Source organism: Cyprinodon variegatus, unplaced genomic scaffold (assembly GCF_000732505.1).
Source record: "Cyprinodon variegatus isolate N-32 unplaced genomic scaffold, C_variegatus-1.0 Scaffold190, whole genome shotgun sequence".
Taxonomy (NCBI): domain Eukaryota; kingdom Metazoa; phylum Chordata; class Actinopteri; order Cyprinodontiformes; family Cyprinodontidae; genus Cyprinodon; species Cyprinodon variegatus.
Window position 1 is genome coordinate 603,147 of NW_015150643.1, and position 20,069 is coordinate 623,215.

Consider the following 20,069-nt stretch of genomic DNA (forward strand, 5'->3'; position numbering starts at 1 on the left):
ACATGCTTTGCCGATACGCATTTTTTTGCCAATATCGGCGTCCGATCCGATACGTGGATCGGATCGGGACAAGCCTATATATTATAACAAACCCTGCTGTAAAGGGCATTTTCAAGCTGGAATTAGAAAAACGGAGGAAAGGCTACATCCGGTAATGTTTTTACCACAGCTAATTGCTCCCATAATGGCCACATAAAGTACTCTGTGCTCACAACTTAGTGTGTTGTTGGAAATAATAAGTATTACTTGCGCCTGTTATGTTTTGGTTCTCTGATGTAGGATTTAATCTAGAGGGGTGAATGTGGCCTCGACTTTACCAGTAACTCCATGACTTCTCAATCTGTTGGTCCAGACTGGTCGGCTGGGGGAGGCTGGTTTTTTTTATGACAGTGCAGTTCTGCCAATGGCCTTCAGGGGCGCTAAATCTAGATGTTACAGACCTAGTGCCCCTAGTGGCTAAAAGTTAAACAGCAGTACTTTGAAGTCAACATGCAAGTTTTTTTTTTCTTTGGTTTAAGTCAAAAGCTAAACTATTTATTTCTTTATTTAATCTTGTTTTTTTAATCAGGAAAGTCCAATTGAGAGTAAAAAGCTCTTTTTTAAGGGACTCCTACCCTAAAGCAGTAGAAATCCAACAACAATTACATTTAGATTAGACATTTAAAAAATCCATAAGAACCAAATCAGAGGTTTTAATTATTATTCTCTCTATTTGATTGTTGGTTGGTCTCTATTAGTCGGTTTATGAAATTTAGTCATTTCAATGTTTCCATTTTTGGTCACTGATTAAATGTGTCGACTCACAACTTGATTAAACTGCTTTACTTTACTTTTCTTAGGAAATTCAGATTTTATTTCCAAACCAGCCTCTGCTGGTCATTCCTGGTACTACCATTGAAGGACAATTACCTGCGGCTCCACCTTTGGCACTCTGTGTATAAAGTCCAATTAAAATGCTTTTATTTTTTCTCTAGTTGTGGTTATATTTAGTACATATCTGTCCTTTCCTTTAAAACCAGTTTCTGTAGCAGAACAGAAACAGGATCACTGTATGTGTTGATGTGAACACATAGAAATAACCTCCATGTCTGTTCTTCTTCCCAGACACCATCAAGTCTCCGGGCTCCGTCAGTCGGACGTCGGCCAATCAGCACAGGATTGCAGCTTTGGAGCGTCAGCTCAACATCGAGCTAAAGGTCAAGCAGGGAGCAGAGAATATGATCCCGATATACTCCAGTGGGGGAACTAAGGTAAACGTCTGGACTCACTCCTGTCTAGTTTTTAGCTCCTCACAGATTCTGTCATTACGTTTTTTTCTCCTCACACTTATGTTTTAGATTTTATTCTAGACAAAAATGACCTGAACGAAAAAAATAAAATTTCTCTCACCACACATTGAAAGTCACTCATGTAGTACCTGTCTGACAGCATGAAGTAGGTTGAAGTTTATATAAAAGCAGCAGTGAAAGGCCTGATCAAAGAAAAGTAGATGAAGGGTTAAAAGCCTTGGAGAAAACAGAACCGTGGTGAGCCTTCCTGAGAAAGACCAAGATTACATATCAAAAAGTTTTTCATTTCAACATGGTACTGAGACTTTGACAACATTAACAGATTCTGATACTTATAATAATTTTCTGTGTTGTGTTTGCAAATATAGAAAGCATTTTGTAAATGGAAATTTGATGAAATGGCAATCCAGAGATGAAACTTAAAAAAAAAAAAAAGATTATTTAGTACCTTTGCTTTTTTCTTAGATTTAGTTTTTTTTATTAATATTTTTAATATATTTTTACTTATTTTATATTTTACATTTTTATGTGTTCAGAAATATTTTTCACAAATGTAATTTTTTTCAGAATTTCTTTACAGATTTTCACATTTCTTTTTTTTGACGAATTGCATTCTTTTCAAATTCCGTTTTCCAAATCACATTATTTTCACTTCAAGCTCAAACGCTCCCTCTTGACGCGCACATTGACCAATAAAAAGGTTGTTGCTAGAGTCCAGCAGACCAATAGAAACACGCCTTTGCTCCTCACTCCAGAGGAAAGCCTGACCCCATAAGCCAAGAAAATGGGTTATGTAAAACACAATTTAAAAACAATAAAATACATATAAACTAAATCCAAAAAAGACAAATTTGAAAAAAAATTTTAATAAAAGTATTAGATCTACAAAGAAAAAATATAAATATATATAAAAAGTAAAAGAAATCCTTGTTTTGGCTTAGAAAACATGCAAATTGAACAGAAGAAACAGGCCAATGCCTTGGTAATGGAGTCGTTGAGGTCTGTGTTAGCCTGCAATACCCGATACTGGCCTATGCCTCTAAAAAGGGAAGTCGTTAAGGCTGATTTATTCTCAGAAACCAGGTCGTCTGCGTGTGCATCGCAGTTAACGCAGATGTGCCTCCGACCCTTCTGCAGACACTCTACTGCACCTCTCCAAGATTGTAGGTGAACGCAGACAGGAGGCCTCTGATTGGTCAAATCTACTTCCGCTCTACACTATGGATATTTCCTGTTGGGTACCTTACCGGCTTGTTTGTTTGTACGACCGCCCTTTTGGAAAACAACTTGTGAAGTTGGACCAGCTAGAAGAGCGAGGTGCGCAAGAACGCTGGGACCCTTTTTCCACCTGGATCCTCGCTCTTTTTCGCCTTCATTTCCCTCCATTGTCGCACAAACTTGCCCCCACTTCCTCATTGCCTCGGCCGTATCTAGACCCACAGCTAGTTCCTGATTATCCCTCTTGCGTTTTGGCGTGGAATAACATAGCGCAGACCACGCTTCAATATTGGGCATAAATCAAAAATATCTGCGACAATCTCACTGCGACACACTGCTGTGGGAGGATAACCAGCCCTTTATGCTCATTGTTGGCCTGGCTGACCAGGTCTTGGTCCCCTGCATGGGGATGAGGCTTAAGATGACAGCGGAAAGGAATAAACTATTGCTGCGTTGTAGGTTTTTGAGAACTGAAACCTAGGGGGGTGGACAGGGGAGTTTCTAAGGAGGATGAGCCACCTGGCATATTTTTACTGGTGCTGTAATCATGATTGCACCTACCGACACCAAGACATTACCGACACTGAGACATTACCGAGACCGAGACATGCCTAGACATTTAGAGGTCGAGAGGAAAACTGATCGCATGTAATACAGCACTAGTTTTTAGAGGCAAAGGGTTGCAAGGAAACACAGACAGGGCTTGGAGAAGGCAAGTGGAGAGAGCAGTATAATATGCTGTGCTACGAGTTTAAAAATTCAAACCAGAGCATGGTAATCCTTGGGCAACACAAAAGCATGTGTGCATTATTATGTCCAACTCTAAATAGATAAAAAAGAGGATTTGGAGATGTTCAATTGATTTAATTTTATTTATATAGTGCCAGTTCATCTTACAGAGCAAAAATCAGTGATCATCTGTCCGAACGGTCAGTTAAGTTCACTATATAGTCCCCGTTCTATATAGTGATTGAAGGATTTAGGGGTTAGGGCGGACGTTCGGGCACTGTAACCTTGTATGAGCTATGAGAAAAGCTACTTTTAAACAGAACGTGCACAAGGAGAAACAGACTCCTGCACACTCTCGTACACACATTGTTTTTCAAAGTGGAGAGGATGGGTCTAATAAAAAAAATCATGAAAATCTTCCACAATAACCTTTAAAGGCCTGAACACTCCGAATTTGGGTCCGATCCGGATGAGCTGGTGGCGTTTAGCGCACATTGAAAATCAATGGAGATGATCACACCTGACACGATGTTACTCAAGGGGGCTGAGTAGGTCCGACTGTGACAGACGCCAGGTCTATTTTAGTCGGACTACGCAGTAATTCAGCTGCAAGTCCAGGTCTGTCAGGAAGAGAGAGGCGGTTACAAGTAAAACACATCTGCTTTGGGGGAAAATACGAAATAAAATCAGTTGATTGCACTGGGAAACTTACTTTTTGAGTCACATAGAGCACATATGGTAAGAGGGTCAGACTCCTGAAGAAACAATCCATCCATCCATTTTCTAACACGCTTATCCCGAGTGGGGTCACGAGGGGTGCTGGTGCCTATCTCCAGCAGTCAATGGGCAAGAGGCGGGGTCCACCCTGGACAGGTCATCAGTCCATCGCAGGGCAACACAGAGACAATCCACCATTCACACAGACACTCACACCTAAGGAGAATCTAATTAACCTCACAGTCATGTTTTTGGACTGTGGGAGGAATCCGGAGTACCCGGAGAGAAACCATGCATGCTCAGGGAGAACATGCCAACTCAATGCAGAAAAACCCCAGGCTGGGAATCAAACCCCGAACCTTCTTGCTGCAAGGCAGCAGTGCTACCCACTGTGCCACTGAGCGAAACAATCAATAAAACATAAAAAAAAGATTACTTACCCATGATAGGAAGTCAGGAGGACAGAAAATGGATTAAGTGGTGATATTCTTTGTGCCTCACAAAAATATAAAATAACGAGAGACAGACAGAGCAGGTAAAGGAAGCACATCATTCTCCAAGGAAAATAAAATAAAAACTTCAGATCTTTCTCTGAGAACCACCTCCCACTGCCTCACCAAGTATCCATAGAAACCGTCCCACAGTGTTTATTGCTGCGTTTTCTTTTTCTTTAAAGGTAATTTCCATTATGTTTTAATAAAGGCCTATAAAAACTCTTTATCTCTTCTTGTTCCAGATCCTGCACAGACTCGTTAAGTGGGGCATTGCTTTATAGCTGCTTGTTTTTTATTTATTTATTCATTTTATAACTTATCATAATGGGTCAAAGTTAAACATGGCAAATTGTTTTAAAGTTGTGTGGCACAGAGACAGAGGTGGAAAAAATCTGCACAGATCTGCTCACCCTGCCTAGCCAGAGCCTTTCTATACGCAGTCAGTGTGACATGGAAAAAAATCATGTGATGTCAAAAACTCAGTAGCTTTAGGAGGCTGATTGCTTCTTGTCAGCGGTTGAATTGAACGCCCTTTTGAAATTAAATTAAATAACATTATCCGGAAACTTGTTTTTGACGATCCAGAGCAAAATGATTAACAAGAAAAGAAGAAATCTGTATGGGTGCCAATACTTATTTTCACGGCTCTGTTAATCAGAATCCCCTGGGCTCTTTAAAACCTGATTGTTGTTTTTCTGATCCTTTGCAGGACAAGAAGCTTCTCCAGTCAGCTCAACAGATGCTGCAGGACAGCAAGACAAAGATCGACATCATCCGCATGCAGATCAGAAAGGCCATGCAGGCCACAGAGCAGTCCGACGACAACCAAAGTACCCACTCCTTTATTTATTTTACTCTCTTTTAAGCTTTAGCCCCCCTTTCATCCCACCTGTCAACCTTTGGACTCGGAAACGCTGCATATTTTATAACCCGAGGGCTAATCGATCAGTTCTGGCTTCAGATCTTCCAGCATACACACACATTCATAGATATATATATTTATTTATATAGAGTCACATCATCCATTACAGCTCTCTTCTGTTTGGGCCTTATTGACGTTCCTCCATCCCCTTGATGCTGCCCAACGACTAAAAGCCATTCCTCATTTAGCTGAGGTTAGGGAGGAGGCAGGGCAGAAGCAGGAGGCCTGGAAGGCAGACTGTCTCACAGATGGTAGTAGAACGGACATATTTGAATCTTTATCATCTTTTTAGCTCCTGAAAGTGCTCAGCATTTGAATAGATATCACAATAGGTTCTGGTCATGTGGAGTAGACTCTAATGACGAGGCTCTCTGTTTTTCCTACCCAGAATAAGTTCCTAAAATTGTTCCGAAGCTGCTGATGAGTCAGCGTTTGCAGACTTTTACGAGTCGTTGCAGCTGGTTGACTTGCAAGAAATGCAACCAACAGTTGAAGGAACCTGTGAGCTGAAGCAAGAAAAAAAGGAGGATAGTGGAGCGTGCAGAACTGGAGAGCAGCTCTAGACTAAACGGCAAGGTTAAGAGGAAATACAGCTTGTCGATGGGTCGAAGGGGAATCGACATACAAACAAGAATTAGGAAATCCTTCAAAGGAAGAGAAGAAATAGTCGTATTTTCTTGAAAGCAACGACCTTCTGATCCCAGTTAAAGGCAGTTCTGCTTTAAAAACTCCAATTAACGTTGGTTAGAACAGTTTGCTGGGCTCTCTGCTGTGGGTCTTCATTCATTATTTATAATAGCACCAAAGGAGCGGCTGCTGTAAAACATGGCTGCACTGTTTTGAAACAGGGAGGCAATAATTATGGCGTGCTAATGGTGTGGTTTGCAGCACTGAATCATCAACAACAACCTCTGTGTGTTTTCCAAAGAGAATGCAGAGCTTTAAACGTTAGATGAAACTGACTTTTAGAAACCTTTAAGTCCGTGTAGAGTCTGTTGAAGGAGGTTCACTTTACCTCTTTAAATATTTACCCCCCAGGCAGGTATAAATGACTGTTTCCCACTGAAACAGTTCATATATGAAAGAACCAAAACTGCTAAAGCATGTAAAGAACAGGAAATGCAGATGTAGTTTCCTTTTAAAACTAAATTACTTATTTCAGCTTTTATGCAAAAAAATTCTAGTTTGTTTGTTTCCCCAACATTCAGAGTGCGTTCATTGATGTGAAGCAACAAAAATGGGACGTTTGAGTTTCCAGCTGACCTGCTAAGAACTGATCTAACTAAATAAGCATTCTATTATGCTCCCCGGTTACTTAATGTGTCATAAATTGCAAAAAATCGACTTATTCTTGAAATATATGTGCTCGTTATTAGACTTGTTTAGTCAAGATTGTTTAAATGCTACACATTCAATCTCTGCACATCAGCAACACCCCCATCCTGCTGGTCATATTTCCACTAACATTCAATCATCAAAGTCTGATCAGATTAAAGCAGAGATGCACAGAAACTTCAGTAACTTTTTGAGTATTTCTAAACCATACATTTTCCTTTATTTTTCCTTTACCTGGACTAATACTATGATAAAAAATCAAGACTCTTGCTTTTAAGAAACTTTACTGAAAGGAGAACAAACACTTTTTGATCAAAACATGTAGCAGACGGTTAAGGGTTAACTTTAAAGTGCACATTCAAATGTTTTAACTTAAACATTTTTCATGTTTTTGGTAAGTGAGTAAAAATCAAGTATAGGACAAAATAGATTAGAAGTAGTGCCTCTATTTTTGTAAATTATTTATTTATTTTATTTATCTTAGTAATAAAAATAATGGAGTTTGCACATAATTAAATCTTTTTGACCACTTGATCATTTCTAAATAATAAAATTGATGTTATGATCATTTAGTAACTACCTTAGTGGCATTTTTGCCAAATACTATCAATTCCGTTTATTTCTATAGCAGCATTTCACAATTCGTCATCTTAAGACGCTTTACAGAGTTAAATTTAGTCATCCAGTCAGGCTGGTTAAAAGTTTTCTATCAAAGCAATGACCGCTAATTGTATTCAGTCATTGACTTTGCACGACTATATGACAATACGAGACAAAGGCAGACATAGGGACATAGAGGCACTGATCCAGAAATACTTTCGATGTTAGAAAAGGTAAAGGTAAACTAGCTCTATAGTTAAGAAACAGTTAAGCAGACAAGCTCTGAGCTGGTTTTTATATCACACAGGATGAAAGAGCATAAGCATATATTGTTAGTCACACTAGACGCAGAGCCCATAGCTATTTCTAGTGGAGAAAAAGGAGAAAACACTGAAAAACAGGCCAAGCAGCAGAATGAAGAAGTGGTCCCTTTGTCCTCCAGCAGTCTAAACCTATAGCAGCATAACTATAAAGATTGTTCAGGACAACCTGAGTCTTTATCAAAAAGGCTTCTTTTATATTCCTAACAGAGCTTCTAGATTTTTGTTACTTTAATCCAGAGATGGGTAATGGAGAGGTGATTATTCTTTTTGTACCTGGAATAATGCAAAAAAATTAAAAATATGTTGTCCAGAGGTGATGCGTTTGTTACTTCAAAGCTGGACTATCGTACTTCTTTACTATCCATATAAAGAATATTGCTGTCTGTGTCTCTGTCTCTGTTATGAAGAGAAATGAAGAGAGACTAAGATTGGAGAAATATGATTTTCTTTTTAATATTCATCAGAACTCTGGTTGCAGCATTTTGGATCACCCAAAGGCTTTTAACTACAGTTTGGATTAAAGTGATAAAAATCTAGAAGCTCTGATAGGAAGAAGCCTTTTAATTGACTGATACCATCATTCAAAATTTAAAAATGAGAAGACAGTCGCTGTTTTTCCTGACAGCCTGATCTTAACTTCTCCTCAACATTAAACAAACTTCAAAGATCTGATGATGTTTCTAATCTTTTATAGATTTTTGGTCCATTCAGGCACAAAATATTTGATCAACAGTTAACATGCTTCTTTTAGTTTGTGCTTGATAAATTGTAAAGCTGATCTGCATATACTGCAAAGTATTTAAATTTAGATGAGTCATTGTTTCTTAAAATATATACATTTTTCCTTGAATTGAGAAGGTAAGTCAGACACCGCCAACGAAACAAGACAATTTACATTTCAAATAAGAAAAAATAAATGAATTGTCTTATATCAAGTGTGTATTATCTAATTATCTTATTCTAAGAGTAAAAATACTCATTCCAGCAGCAAATCGTCTTATTTGCCGACTTAAATTAAGAGTAAATACAGTTAATTTAAGAAATGTTCTAGATCGTTTTTGCACAGCTTTTGTACAGCTTCTAACTGGCTGACTTTGGTTTATTATTGTTTTAACAAATCAGGGTTGTTCCTGCTTCAAATCACGTTGGAGTTTGATATTTTTCAGTGTTTTTATTTCAATCAATGCAGATCTATGCTGATTGATTAAAAACTCAGATAAATTGCTTGTAAAAAGCCTCTCCTCATGATTTGATCTCTGATGGATTTACTGACATCTAGCTGCAAAAATACAAACTGTACCCAAGTTAATACATTATGTGATTTTTCATTATAAACCTTCAATATTTGATTATTTTTTAATTTTCGCTGACGCAAATCCCCCTTTGGTTCTATCTGTGTGTAATGTGCTGAATGTGTCCCAGGTAAGCCGGACCTGTGTGGAGTGGAGCTGCGCGTGGAGGAGCTTTGGCATCACTACCGCGTGGAGCACGCCATGGCTGAGGGAGCCAAAAACATGATGAGGCTGCTGGGTGCCGGAAAGGTCCAGGATAAGAAGGCCATCGCTGAGGTCAGAGCACACAGTCTTGGTGTATTTGGTGTATTTATGCAGCTGAAAAAAACAAAACTGACTCCTGTGATTTTATGGATGACTGTTTGATGAAAGCAGCCCCATCATCCTATGAAAACTGTTTGGGTTAAATTATATGAGCAGCTTTTTGCAGAATTGACAAAAAACTCCTTTTATATCACAGAAAACTCAAAATCATCAGTATTCATACCCCTTAGATTGATTCACATTTTTTCTAAACAGTGTGCTTGTCTTTAGTCTCCGTTGCTCTCATAGCATTTAATTAATGCAGTGCAAACCTTTTGCCTTAGGAGGTCACCTAATTAGCTGCCAGACTCCATCTGTGTGTGATTTGCTCTTAGAATGAAACCATCTGCTCTGTGAAGGCCTCAGCGGTTAGTTAGAGAACACTGGAGAACATCTAGGAACTCAGCAGACTGGTCAGGTTGTCTGAAGTTTAAAGTTAGTCCTGGACTTAAAATGGAGGAAAAGACGTGTTGTCCAACTGAACTCACAGGTCTGAATGGTCGAATGGCCAGAAGAAAGCTGTTAGAAAAGTGTACATGGTATCATTTTATATTAAGTTACAGGCATTTGACCTGTTAGGAATGTTCTGATGTTTTTTCTGTTGTTCTAACTTCAAACAGGGAGGATAAATGGTTCTCCCAGAATAGGAAAAGTCATGCTCCATCCAGCCGTGTGTGGTTGCAGCTGACTGGTCATCACCTGCAATAAAACTGCACAAGGAACTGTCATGCTTTATCATGTGTAAACCTCTGACCCCTCCTGTTATTCCTTTGAAGTCCGATAATAAAAGCAGCACAAAAGACTTTTTAAGGCGTCTCATCCTCTGTCTCTTCTCTATCTCCTTTTCTGCAGAAAAGCAACTTGCTTTGTTTGGTTTTCATTTCTAGGACAATAAAGAGTTATTATTATTTAACCCTATCAAAAGCTATTAGAAGTTTGTAGAGTTATGCAAAAGTGTGGTAGATGGAGGATTAATGCTGCCATTTGAAGGATGGTGCATTGCTACAGTAGGTCATGATTTTACTAAAGTTCAGACCCAAATGGAGAAGACCAAACAGGGAGACCAGGGGGAAAAGTTTAACAGGTTTTATTGAAGAGATAATGCAGAGAGAAGTGTTGCACTGAACACTGCTCAACCGGAACTGAAAAGTGAGGGGAAGGCACAGCGATTAGTTCAGGCTCAGTGGGAAAATAGATTTGTGAACTTGGAGAAGTGGATTTGGTTGCTGACTCACGTTTTCAGAGAAGTTGTTGAATCCTTGACTCCTGTCTGTGTGCCGTTGTTCCAGTGTTTGTCTGATTCGGTGGAGGGCGGAACAGGGTTTACCCAGAATGCGGTTGTTAGTAGGTGAACGGAGAAACTGACTGCCACTCAGATTTCCTGTGGTACTTGAACCAGTCGTAGTGGAGAACAATCCCTTTCTCAGTGAGAAGCTCAAACGACCTCTTGGGGAAAGTGGATCCAAACCTCCTGTTTGAACTCCAGCTCAGTTTGTAGCTCAGTTGATCCTTCCAGGGAGAGAAGGTCCGAGAAAACCAGTTTGCAGGATGACTTCCCAAACTGGCAAACACTCTGGCGTCGAGGTAGTGGCAGTCAGAAGCTTAAGAACACTCCGTTAACGAGGAAACCATGAGCAGGTGTGTGAGGAGGCGGACCAGAACCAGGCGCCTCCTGGTGGAGGAAGGGAGACAAACACAGAAACACAAACAGACAGAGAGCAGTCCTGACACTAGGAATGTGTGGGAAATGCTAATATTGCTGCAAACCTCAAAGCTTGTAGAAGCTGGTAAATTTCTGCAAACATGAAAGAAACTGTATCACTGCACAAGTGTTTAAAATGGTGAACATAAAGAATGATGGATTACTACAAACGTAGAAAAATTGCTCAGACGGCCCCCTTTTCACCTCTTCTGACCCCGCAGTTGCCCCATGATATCTAAAAGTTGCCTAGTTAAAGCCCTGCAGTATAAAACACAGCTTCTATTGGACTCAGTTTGAGCTCTTTAACCTACTAAAGAAATGCTGAAAAAGGGGTGTGAATACTTATGACATAAAAGTAAATCTAAAGCTCTTTACTGGGCCCCTCAGTTCCTGAACATAGAATGAGGAACTAGGTGGGGGTGGTATGATGGTTTGGGCTTCATCCTCCTAACGATGCACAGGAAGCAGACACTGATGCTCACAGTCGTGTTTCTTGGCTCTACTCTTCTTCTTCACTGCAGGCCCAGTGTGGTCTGAGTGAGTCGTCGCAGCGTCTGGACCTCCTGCGTTGCTCCCTGGAGCAGCGTCTCCAGGAGCTCCCTGAGGATCATCCCAAGGCCTGCCTAATCAAGGAGGAGCTGGTGCTTGCCTCCTCCTCCGCCTTCAGCTCCCAGCAAAGCACCCCATATGTGCACAACCAGTACAGCACGCTTTGCAAACCGTCGCCGCTAACAGGTAGACGCAGCAGCAGCCGCCAGACGCGTCGCCCTCTCCGCTCTGCAAGCGGATTTGTTCACTAGATGCTCGTCTCTTTCCAGGAACTCTCCAGGTTCACCTCCTGGGCTGCGTGGGGCTGCTGGATGTCGTTCCAGGACGGAGCAAGGGGAGCCAGGTGGTCCTTCCTTCTTTCTCGCAGACCGACGGGCGCTCCTCGTTTAAACTGATCAGCCTGTACAACCGCAGCACCAGCAGCATGAGCCTCAAGATGCCCAGCAAGAACGACGAGCACTCCTGTAAGAACCCCAACCTTTACTGTCAGATCCGCTTCAGATCAGGCAGACTGGTCTCCCTATGAACACCTGGTGACGAAGTGCAGAAGAAACTGAAACCTAATTAATTAAAACACCTTATAGCCTTTTAGAAAAACCGGACTATTTATGTAAAACCTAGTTAAAAAAAAGGAAAAAAACCACCCAAGTTAAGAAAAAAAGGTAAAAAACTAATTAAAAAGTTAAAAAGTAAAGTTAAAAAGTTTATAAGCCTAGTTAACAATTATATTTAGGTTTATAAACTTAAAAATGATAAGTGCTGGTATTAGCCTTAATGCCTCTAAGGTTATGTTGTATCAAAGAAAATGTGTTTCTTTCACTCTCAGAGTGTTTTTCATAGAAGCACTTTTGTTATTTTTCTTAATATATTCGGGCAAGTTGGTGTTTCTTGTTATTACATTGACATTCATTTTGCCATTAAAAATATCCATATTTTTCAATGTTACAAATGTATGGGTTCTTATCCTGGATTCCAATACATCTATTGGCTTGAAATGTTGATTTTTTTCAAAGTATTTCACTGAGGGCCCTATAAAAGGTTAATTTATCAAAACTTTACAATTAAACGTATTTTTTTCCCAAATATTGTCAGAAAAATAATTTAAGGAATATTAGATAATAAACTGTTTGCGGTACAGTGAAAAAAAGTAAGTGTAACCAGACATATTTAGCAAAAAAAACTAAAATATTTTTACTAATTTCAAAATAAAATTCATTGAGTGAAACAAAGAAAACTAAATTTAGCAGATTAAGCTATGATTTTTCATTATAAACGTTTCTATTTAATTATTTACAGGGGAAAAATAAAAAAAAATCGACTTTTAATTATTAAAATACTCAGTTTAAGAAATTCCTGAAAATAGTTTTCAGGATCCAGACCATCACAGATCCTCCTCCGTATTTAACTGGAACCATGATTCATTTTCCTGCATCGTTTCACCATAAACCTTCCTGCAGCGTTTGATGTAAACTTTTCCATTTACTCACATGTCACTAAAGAACACAGTTCCTCTAAAATCCCAGAGTTCAGTAAACTTCACATGTTTATGCTTCCTGACATTACTTCCTTACCGCTCTGGATATAAATACAGGTTACAGCCAAAACAAACACAACCGGTTTGTCACATAATGTTAGGTCCCCAGAGAAACAGGGTTATGATGACTTTATTAGAACATCCTAGAAGCACCAAATATTCTTTCATATCAGCTTTCTTCCTCCATTTTTTCCTTATGTTAACCCTATCACACTCTATCTAGTATCTGGGCGTGTTGGAGCCTATTAAGAATTAGATTAATTCATTTATTTTTTGCTAAATTGTTAATGTTGAAGATCTAAGGTTGTGTGAATGGTAGAGCTATTGTTTATTTGTTTATGTATTGGTTTTGCTTTGACCCTCTTCCTTGTCATTCCGCCTCCTGCTGAGATTAACAAGTAGAAGCAGCTGATGAGGTGGATCTGATTGTTTGTTTGAAGGAGTGAGGAGTGCAACAATTTTTTCACACACATCACTTAACGTTTATCTTTGATTTTTTTGTAAGTCAACTCTTTTTGAAACAAGAAAATTCTCCACGAGTGCTTTTTTTTGTCGAAAAACCTCCTCCTAAGACTACTCTGGCAATTTTTGATTTTTTGGGAAACTATTTTGATGCAAGAGTAGCCGTAACAGGGCGACTTAAGTTTGTCTGCTAAACCGAGCCTTAGAAACCTAGGCAAACCTATGTATTTTTGAAAAAAAAATTTTCCTTAGAGCACCACTCAAAACTGCTGACAAGGAACTGTTTTTACCAACTGAGGAAAATCTCTAAACTTTTTTCTCTAAAGTTTTAGCACGCCTTTGTGTCTTCCCGTTTAGACTACTGTAACAGTCTTTTTTCATGTCTAAACAAAAAGGTTGTCTCGTTCTGCAGGTTCAGAACTCTGCGGCAAGGTCACTGACTCATGCAATCAGAAGGGCTCATATTACACCGATTCTAAAAACTCTTTTCGGTTCCAGTTTAAAATCCTGATGCTGACCTTCAGGGCCTTTCAGGGTCAGGCTGCCTCCTACATTAGAGACCTGTTGCGTCCTTATTCCCCCTCTCGGAGGCTGGGGTCTCAGGGCCAGATCCCGTCATGGTCCCTCGTACTCGTTACGGGACCAGGAGAGATCGCTCCTTTCCGGCAGTCGCACCACTTTCATTGCGCTTACTTGATTCTCTTTATGTTTTTAACAGTGAACTGAAAACCTATTTGTTTAAGGAAGCATTTTATTTCTAGTAGATTAAGGGTTGTTTTATGACCATGTCTTTTGTGACTGTAAATGTGTTTTCATTTTGTGAAGCACTTTGTGATCTCTGTGTCTGTAAAAGCTGCTATATAAATAAACATTACTTACTCTATGCGATAAAATTAGTTTTTAACAGCTTTTTATCCCGAAGGTAGCCGTACTCAGTTCCTTAAATAAAGCATTTTATTAATAAAATATCAGATAACCTCCTAGAATTTTACAATAAAAGCAGTATTACATTAAAAATAATAATTTGGACATGTTTGATGGATTAAATCAAACTGTGATGCTTGCATAGGCTTTAAAATAGTCTTTTATTCAGAGTTTTTTGGGTTTTTTGTTCACAGCGGAGGTGAGCGCAGTGCTGAAGCTGGAGAACACGGTGGTGGGACAGACGCCTTGGAGAACGGTGGGAGAGCAGGCCTGGGACCACACCTTCACCGTAGAACTGGAGAGAGTAAGACGTTCCTCACACCTGAAGGGCTTTGAGTACAGTTTGGTCAACGATTGTTGTAGATATGATTATTTAAAGCTGCACCTACGGGGTTAGAAGTACCGTCTGTCCTGCTTTTAGTCCCGGGAGATGGAGATCGCCGTGTACTGGAGAGATTACCGCTCCCTGTGCGCCTTGAAGTACCTGAAGCTGGAGGAGTTCCTGGACAACCAGAGACACCAGGTTCAGCTGGAACTGGAACCGCAGGGGCTGCTCCTGGCTGAGGTTTGGCCCGACTCTGCATCATACGACACAATACGGTCAGAAAAGCTTTGGGTTTAAGTTCTGATGCGTAAAAACGTCTGTGCTCCAGGTGACGTTCTTCAACCCGGTCATAGAGCGAGGCCGACGGCTGCAGCGGCAGAAGAAGGTCTTCTCTAAACAGCATGGTGGGTTCAAGGCCTCACGTCCAAACCACAACTTTCTCATTTAGGAATAATTTAAAAGAGGAACTACAGAGAAATTAACAGGATTTTTCCATTTCTGGTGTGCATTTTGGCACTAATCTAAAACAGTCAGAGGGAATAGATCTGTTTTTAACTGCAAAACACACCTGACTGGGACAGGATTTCCTGCTGTCTCTATTTATAATTGTCGACTAGACCCATGTTGAAGTTTAGCTTAAGAAAAACTTCCTAGTCTGTAAATTGTCTTAGCTGAGACAGGATTAGAAACTCACAAGGTCAACAAAGAAAGTCTGGAGGTAGGAAATGCTGCAAAAGCATGACTTCAAACTCAAAAATCATTGGAGAAAATCTTAAACATTTCATCTTTTGTTATTGCAATTATTGCAATTACAATATTAGGATTAGTTTGAGGACAAAATAGATTAATCCAGATGGCAAGAGTGACTTTATTTATAGTAAATAGTTCAGGTTATCAGGACCCGACCTAAGAAATATTACATTTGCCCAGATACATCATTAAAATGATTAAGTTCTGTTATAATATCTGTATGAACCGTACATGCAAAATGCTCTGGCCTCACATTTGGTTTGCAAAGAGGAAGCTGCTGATGTACATCTCAGATGGTAAATCTCAAAATTAGAAATCAGCTTGTTCACACTTTTTTTTTAAGTTTTATTTTCCCCTTGCCAGTCTCAGCTACAAATGTAGACGTCTAATTATCAGCTAAAGCCACTTTTAGACATGGAAACCACTGGGAAATTTAGTCCAAACATGCACCAGATTCAGCTTAGACCACTATAGCATATCTAGTTATTCTTTAAATGTTACTTTATTGAAGTTGTTTTTAACACAAATGATGAATTATGCACATTAATATCAAACTTAACAGTATTTTCAAGTTTAATTTTGTGAGTTTAGCATTAAAACATGTTTTTCAAAAAAGGAGATGTCTGTAAATCCAGAGGCCTGCACTTTGAACATGGCTCTTTTTTTATTTTTACTATGCTTTCTAGTCTCAAATAAATAAGTTTTCAAAAACTTAAACTCATAAATAAAATGTTTGTTTTTTGTCTTTCTCTTTAAGAAATAGTTTTGAAATTAAAAAAATGTGGGAAACACGACAGCCTCGAGGATTCGAGCTGAAATAAGCCGATCTCATCGTTTGCCTGATGACGTTTGCCTGTTTGTGGCTGTGGTTTGCGTTTCAGGCAAAGCTTTCCTGCGTGCCCGTCAGATGAACGTGGACATCGCCACCTGGGTCCGCCTGCTGAGGAACGCCATCCCCACTGGAAGCAACACACCTGCATACACACCTAGCTTCTCCAGCAACACGCTGTCGCACACTTCGGGGTATGAGGTCACTAACCTGACAGTCGGGTTGTTAATCTAATGAAGATTTTTAGGCTAAAGTCAACAGGGTTATTAACCTTTAAGGAAAGCAAAGGACCTTCAACTATTAGCAGTAACCGTTTCGTTGTTTTGACTGTTTTTAGTTGCTCTATTGAAACGCCACACTAGATATATTTCCTGTGTTTGTTTCTGTTCAGAGAAATATCAGTGGAGAAGTTGAGTCTGGACAGCGATTCTCCTTCGAAAGCTGAGACCCGGAAAGATGTGGTGGACTCCCCCGCACCCTCAGTGAGTAAGACAAATGGTCCACAGGTGTGAAAAAAAAAAGGAGGCAGGCTGGGGATTTTCCGCCTTGCAACATCTTAAAGGGTATCGTCTTACTTAGCTGCTCAGCGCTGCGGCCATTGAGGCTGCAGGGGACCTGAGAAAGGCACAGCTGATTCCCAGAGAGGGAAGAGAGCAGAGAGGATGAATATCTGAGGCGAGATCTCAGACAGCCTTAATTAGCCGAGCTTAATCTGATAAGATGCAGGTTTAATTCTATTAAATAAATCCAGGTGTTTTCCTCAATGGGAGAAAGAGAAGCACAAAGAGATGAAACACTGGGAAAAAAGCAACTTATTAAGTAAATGCCATATAGTGTTTTCAAAAAAAAGAAAATAGTTGTTTTAGTTACCAATTCTTTTAGCAAGCTACAACATTTTCGCATAAGTTAACTTTTTTTGTCCATAAGGTCTGTTTAGAGATACAAAGCAAAAATCTGCAGAACATTTCTCTCTGTGTTTCTCCTCTCTGCTGATTGGTTAATATCATTGCCAGTGTTTTATATGGGGTAAAATAACTGTTGATTGACAATGTTTCCATAAATGTCTGAGTTTGTAAATGTAAGTCAATAAAAGTTTATATTAAGTGTATACATTTAGGATTATAATTGCTCCTTGTTGTTATACATACATACAACAGATGCTTTAGTTAAAAGAATATCAGTTTAGAAGTTATTCTATTGCACTATTAATCACAAATGTTGCTCTAAGAATCACAGATTTACAGATGGGATTAACACATTTTTAATTCCTACTTGTAAATCTGTGATTTGTACTCGTATGTTATTATTTCCATTGGTGATCTTTACCAGTACTTTTGTTATTCCTACTCATAAATGTGTTATTATTACTTGTAAATCTGTTATTTATACTTTTAAATATGTAATTTTACGTATAGGGATTTGATTCTTCCATTGTTGCGAAGCAGTACCTTTATAATCTGTATTTATAACTTCTAGATTTATTTATTTTAGACATACAAGTATATACTAAAGACAGTATATTTCCATATAACATAAATTAAAACTGTCTGAAAAAAGGGTGTATTGGCAGAAGCTAGAAGCTTATAATGCTCAACCTCCAAAGCCAATTTACTTTGACAACAGATAAAAAGATGGCTACTGTTATAATACATATTGTAATACTGTTGTAATACAACGTATGATTTTAGGAAGAATTATTATTTTACAATAATAACATTTTTTTTGGGAAAAAAGAAATAAAGGAGGAAAAAAAAGGTAATGCACCCAATATCTTACTGCTCCTAATTGCATTCACATGTTTCATAATCTGTATCTATAACTTCTAAACTTGTACTGTCACAGATGACACATCTGATTTACCATTAGAAAAAGGAACAAAAGTTCAATGACCTACATGTATAGTCATGGTAGAGTTAATCCTTATCTATAGATGCACAAAGAATAGATTCATTAGATATTTTGGTTATTTATGTTAGAAAAATGTATTCTCTGCTGCAGATTCTGATTTACAAGCACACTAAATATATGTATGGCTTAAATTTGTACCAACATCCCAACACATTTTTTTGGTTTGTTTTTATTTGTAAAAATAATTTATTGCTGAATAGATAACAGTTTAATAGGAGCTCTTTATAGTAGAGATCAGTACTGTGTCAGCTTAAAGGCATGGTGGTGGCTGCATCATGCTGAGGCTCTGTTTGGTTGCCTGCTCTTCTGTCGCATCTCTGATTTCTTCAACTTCCCGTCTGCAGTGGATGGTTGGGAAAAAACAGGCTCTAAACCAAACGGATCAGTCAGTCTAGAATGATCCTCTGGAACGGCCTCGGCTTTTATCCTGCTGAAAGTTGGTTAGCAGTGAAGTTCCTGCCAGGAAGCAAACGGATTTAGAAGAAATCCACCAAGTCAAGTAGCTCGTTGGTTCCAAATATTCATTGATATATTTGATCCTGTAAAGATCAGAGAAAATCAAACCTTCGTATTTTAGCTTTTGCCAGCCTTTCAGTAACAGTCCAAATTTTTGCATTGATTTCTTTTCTTTTTATTTTCTTGGCAACTTTTCTTCCTAATTTCTAGCATTGTCTTAGCAACGTGTCTGGACAACCAGCACAGCTAGACCTCTGCTAGTGAATAAACTGTATTTTAATTTGTAACCGGGGGTCAAGCAGAGTCTGTAGGGTCTGAACCAGATGGTGCGTTCAGTGGAGCTGAAGCATTGTTGGATTAATTACTCTGATGATTTTTAGACAACTAATTAACCAAGGGGAAGGATTGAGGAGGGAACGCTGCAGTATCCTCTATTCAACCTTTGTGTTCCTTTTTTTACCTGCTTCTCACTTTCACCCTGTTTCATTTCTTCATCTGAGCAGGAGCAGACGGCCATCATCGAGCCCCCGCCATCACCTGATGTCCCCGCTCAGGAGCAGCCGACCAGATCCCACTCCCAGAACTCCTTACGCAGGTGCAGAGACACGTCCCCTCCTCCTCTGACTTTCTCACTCACGCCCACATGAGATGAAAACACGCTCCTGAACATGACACTTTGCAATATGGCCGCCACAGTGTGAGATCAGGAGAACGCCCACTCACGCAGTGTGAGGCTGCATTGGGCTGCGGCACCAATAAGCCCCAGTCATCTGTTATGGGAATGATTGCACATGTCGTCCCAAAAAATAAGGAAGCTGAATGAATAATGATCTAATTTATTTCATTTTAAAAGTGAAACTCATACATCATCCACACCATTTTATTTTTGTAGAGATATTTTCTGTCTGTTGACTGTAAAGATGACGCCACACTTTATTATTCCTGTATTACCAAGGTGTTTTTTAGCCAGTCAGCAGAGTAATGTGTGCTACTCTGCAAATAGGCTCAGGTTACTGTAGAGCTTCTCTTCTGTTTTAAATTTTCACAGTCTGGTGATTTTCGGATTATTTCTCCTGCCTTTTCTTTATGGCATTCGCACTGTTGGCGGGTGTGCGACTGCAATAAATGTCCCCCTGGAACACTTTTAAATCAAGCAATGAGGTTTTAAATCTGTAATCAAGTCATTTTAGCAAACAGTTCAGTGATGGATTTTAGTTTTAAATACAGAATGTAAAAAGTATGGATTTAAAAAATGTATTTGGTGTTTAGATTTCCAATCCATCATGCATCCATCCAAACATTCATATAACCATTTATGTATCCATCCATCTAGCTTTCCATCATCCATCCATCCATCCATCCATCCATCTAGCTTTCCATCATCCATCCATCCATCCATCCATCCATC

The 20,069-nt window shown here is 39.2% G+C and overlaps 1 protein-coding gene across 3 annotated transcripts in view; it reads left to right on the forward strand.

Annotated features, from left to right (window-relative positions):
- Positions 1-20,069, forward strand: part of LOC107087681 (serine/threonine-protein kinase N1-like) — a 77,249-nt gene that overhangs the window by 45,525 nt on the left and 11,655 nt on the right. For all 3 annotated transcript variants that reach the window (XM_015379390.1, XM_015379389.1, XM_015379388.1), the window contains exons 3-13: positions 1,105-1,250; positions 5,157-5,277; positions 9,050-9,195; positions 11,446-11,659; positions 11,743-11,937; positions 14,588-14,697; positions 14,815-14,958; positions 15,047-15,122; positions 16,350-16,491; positions 16,689-16,779; positions 19,165-19,256. In XM_015379390.1, coding sequence (XP_015234876.1) covers positions 1,105-1,250; positions 5,157-5,277; positions 9,050-9,195; positions 11,446-11,659; positions 11,743-11,937; positions 14,588-14,697; positions 14,815-14,958; positions 15,047-15,122; positions 16,350-16,491; positions 16,689-16,779; positions 19,165-19,256 — 1,477 coding nt within the window. The remainder of the gene's footprint in view (positions 1-1,104; positions 1,251-5,156; positions 5,278-9,049; positions 9,196-11,445; positions 11,660-11,742; positions 11,938-14,587; positions 14,698-14,814; positions 14,959-15,046; positions 15,123-16,349; positions 16,492-16,688; positions 16,780-19,164; positions 19,257-20,069) is intronic.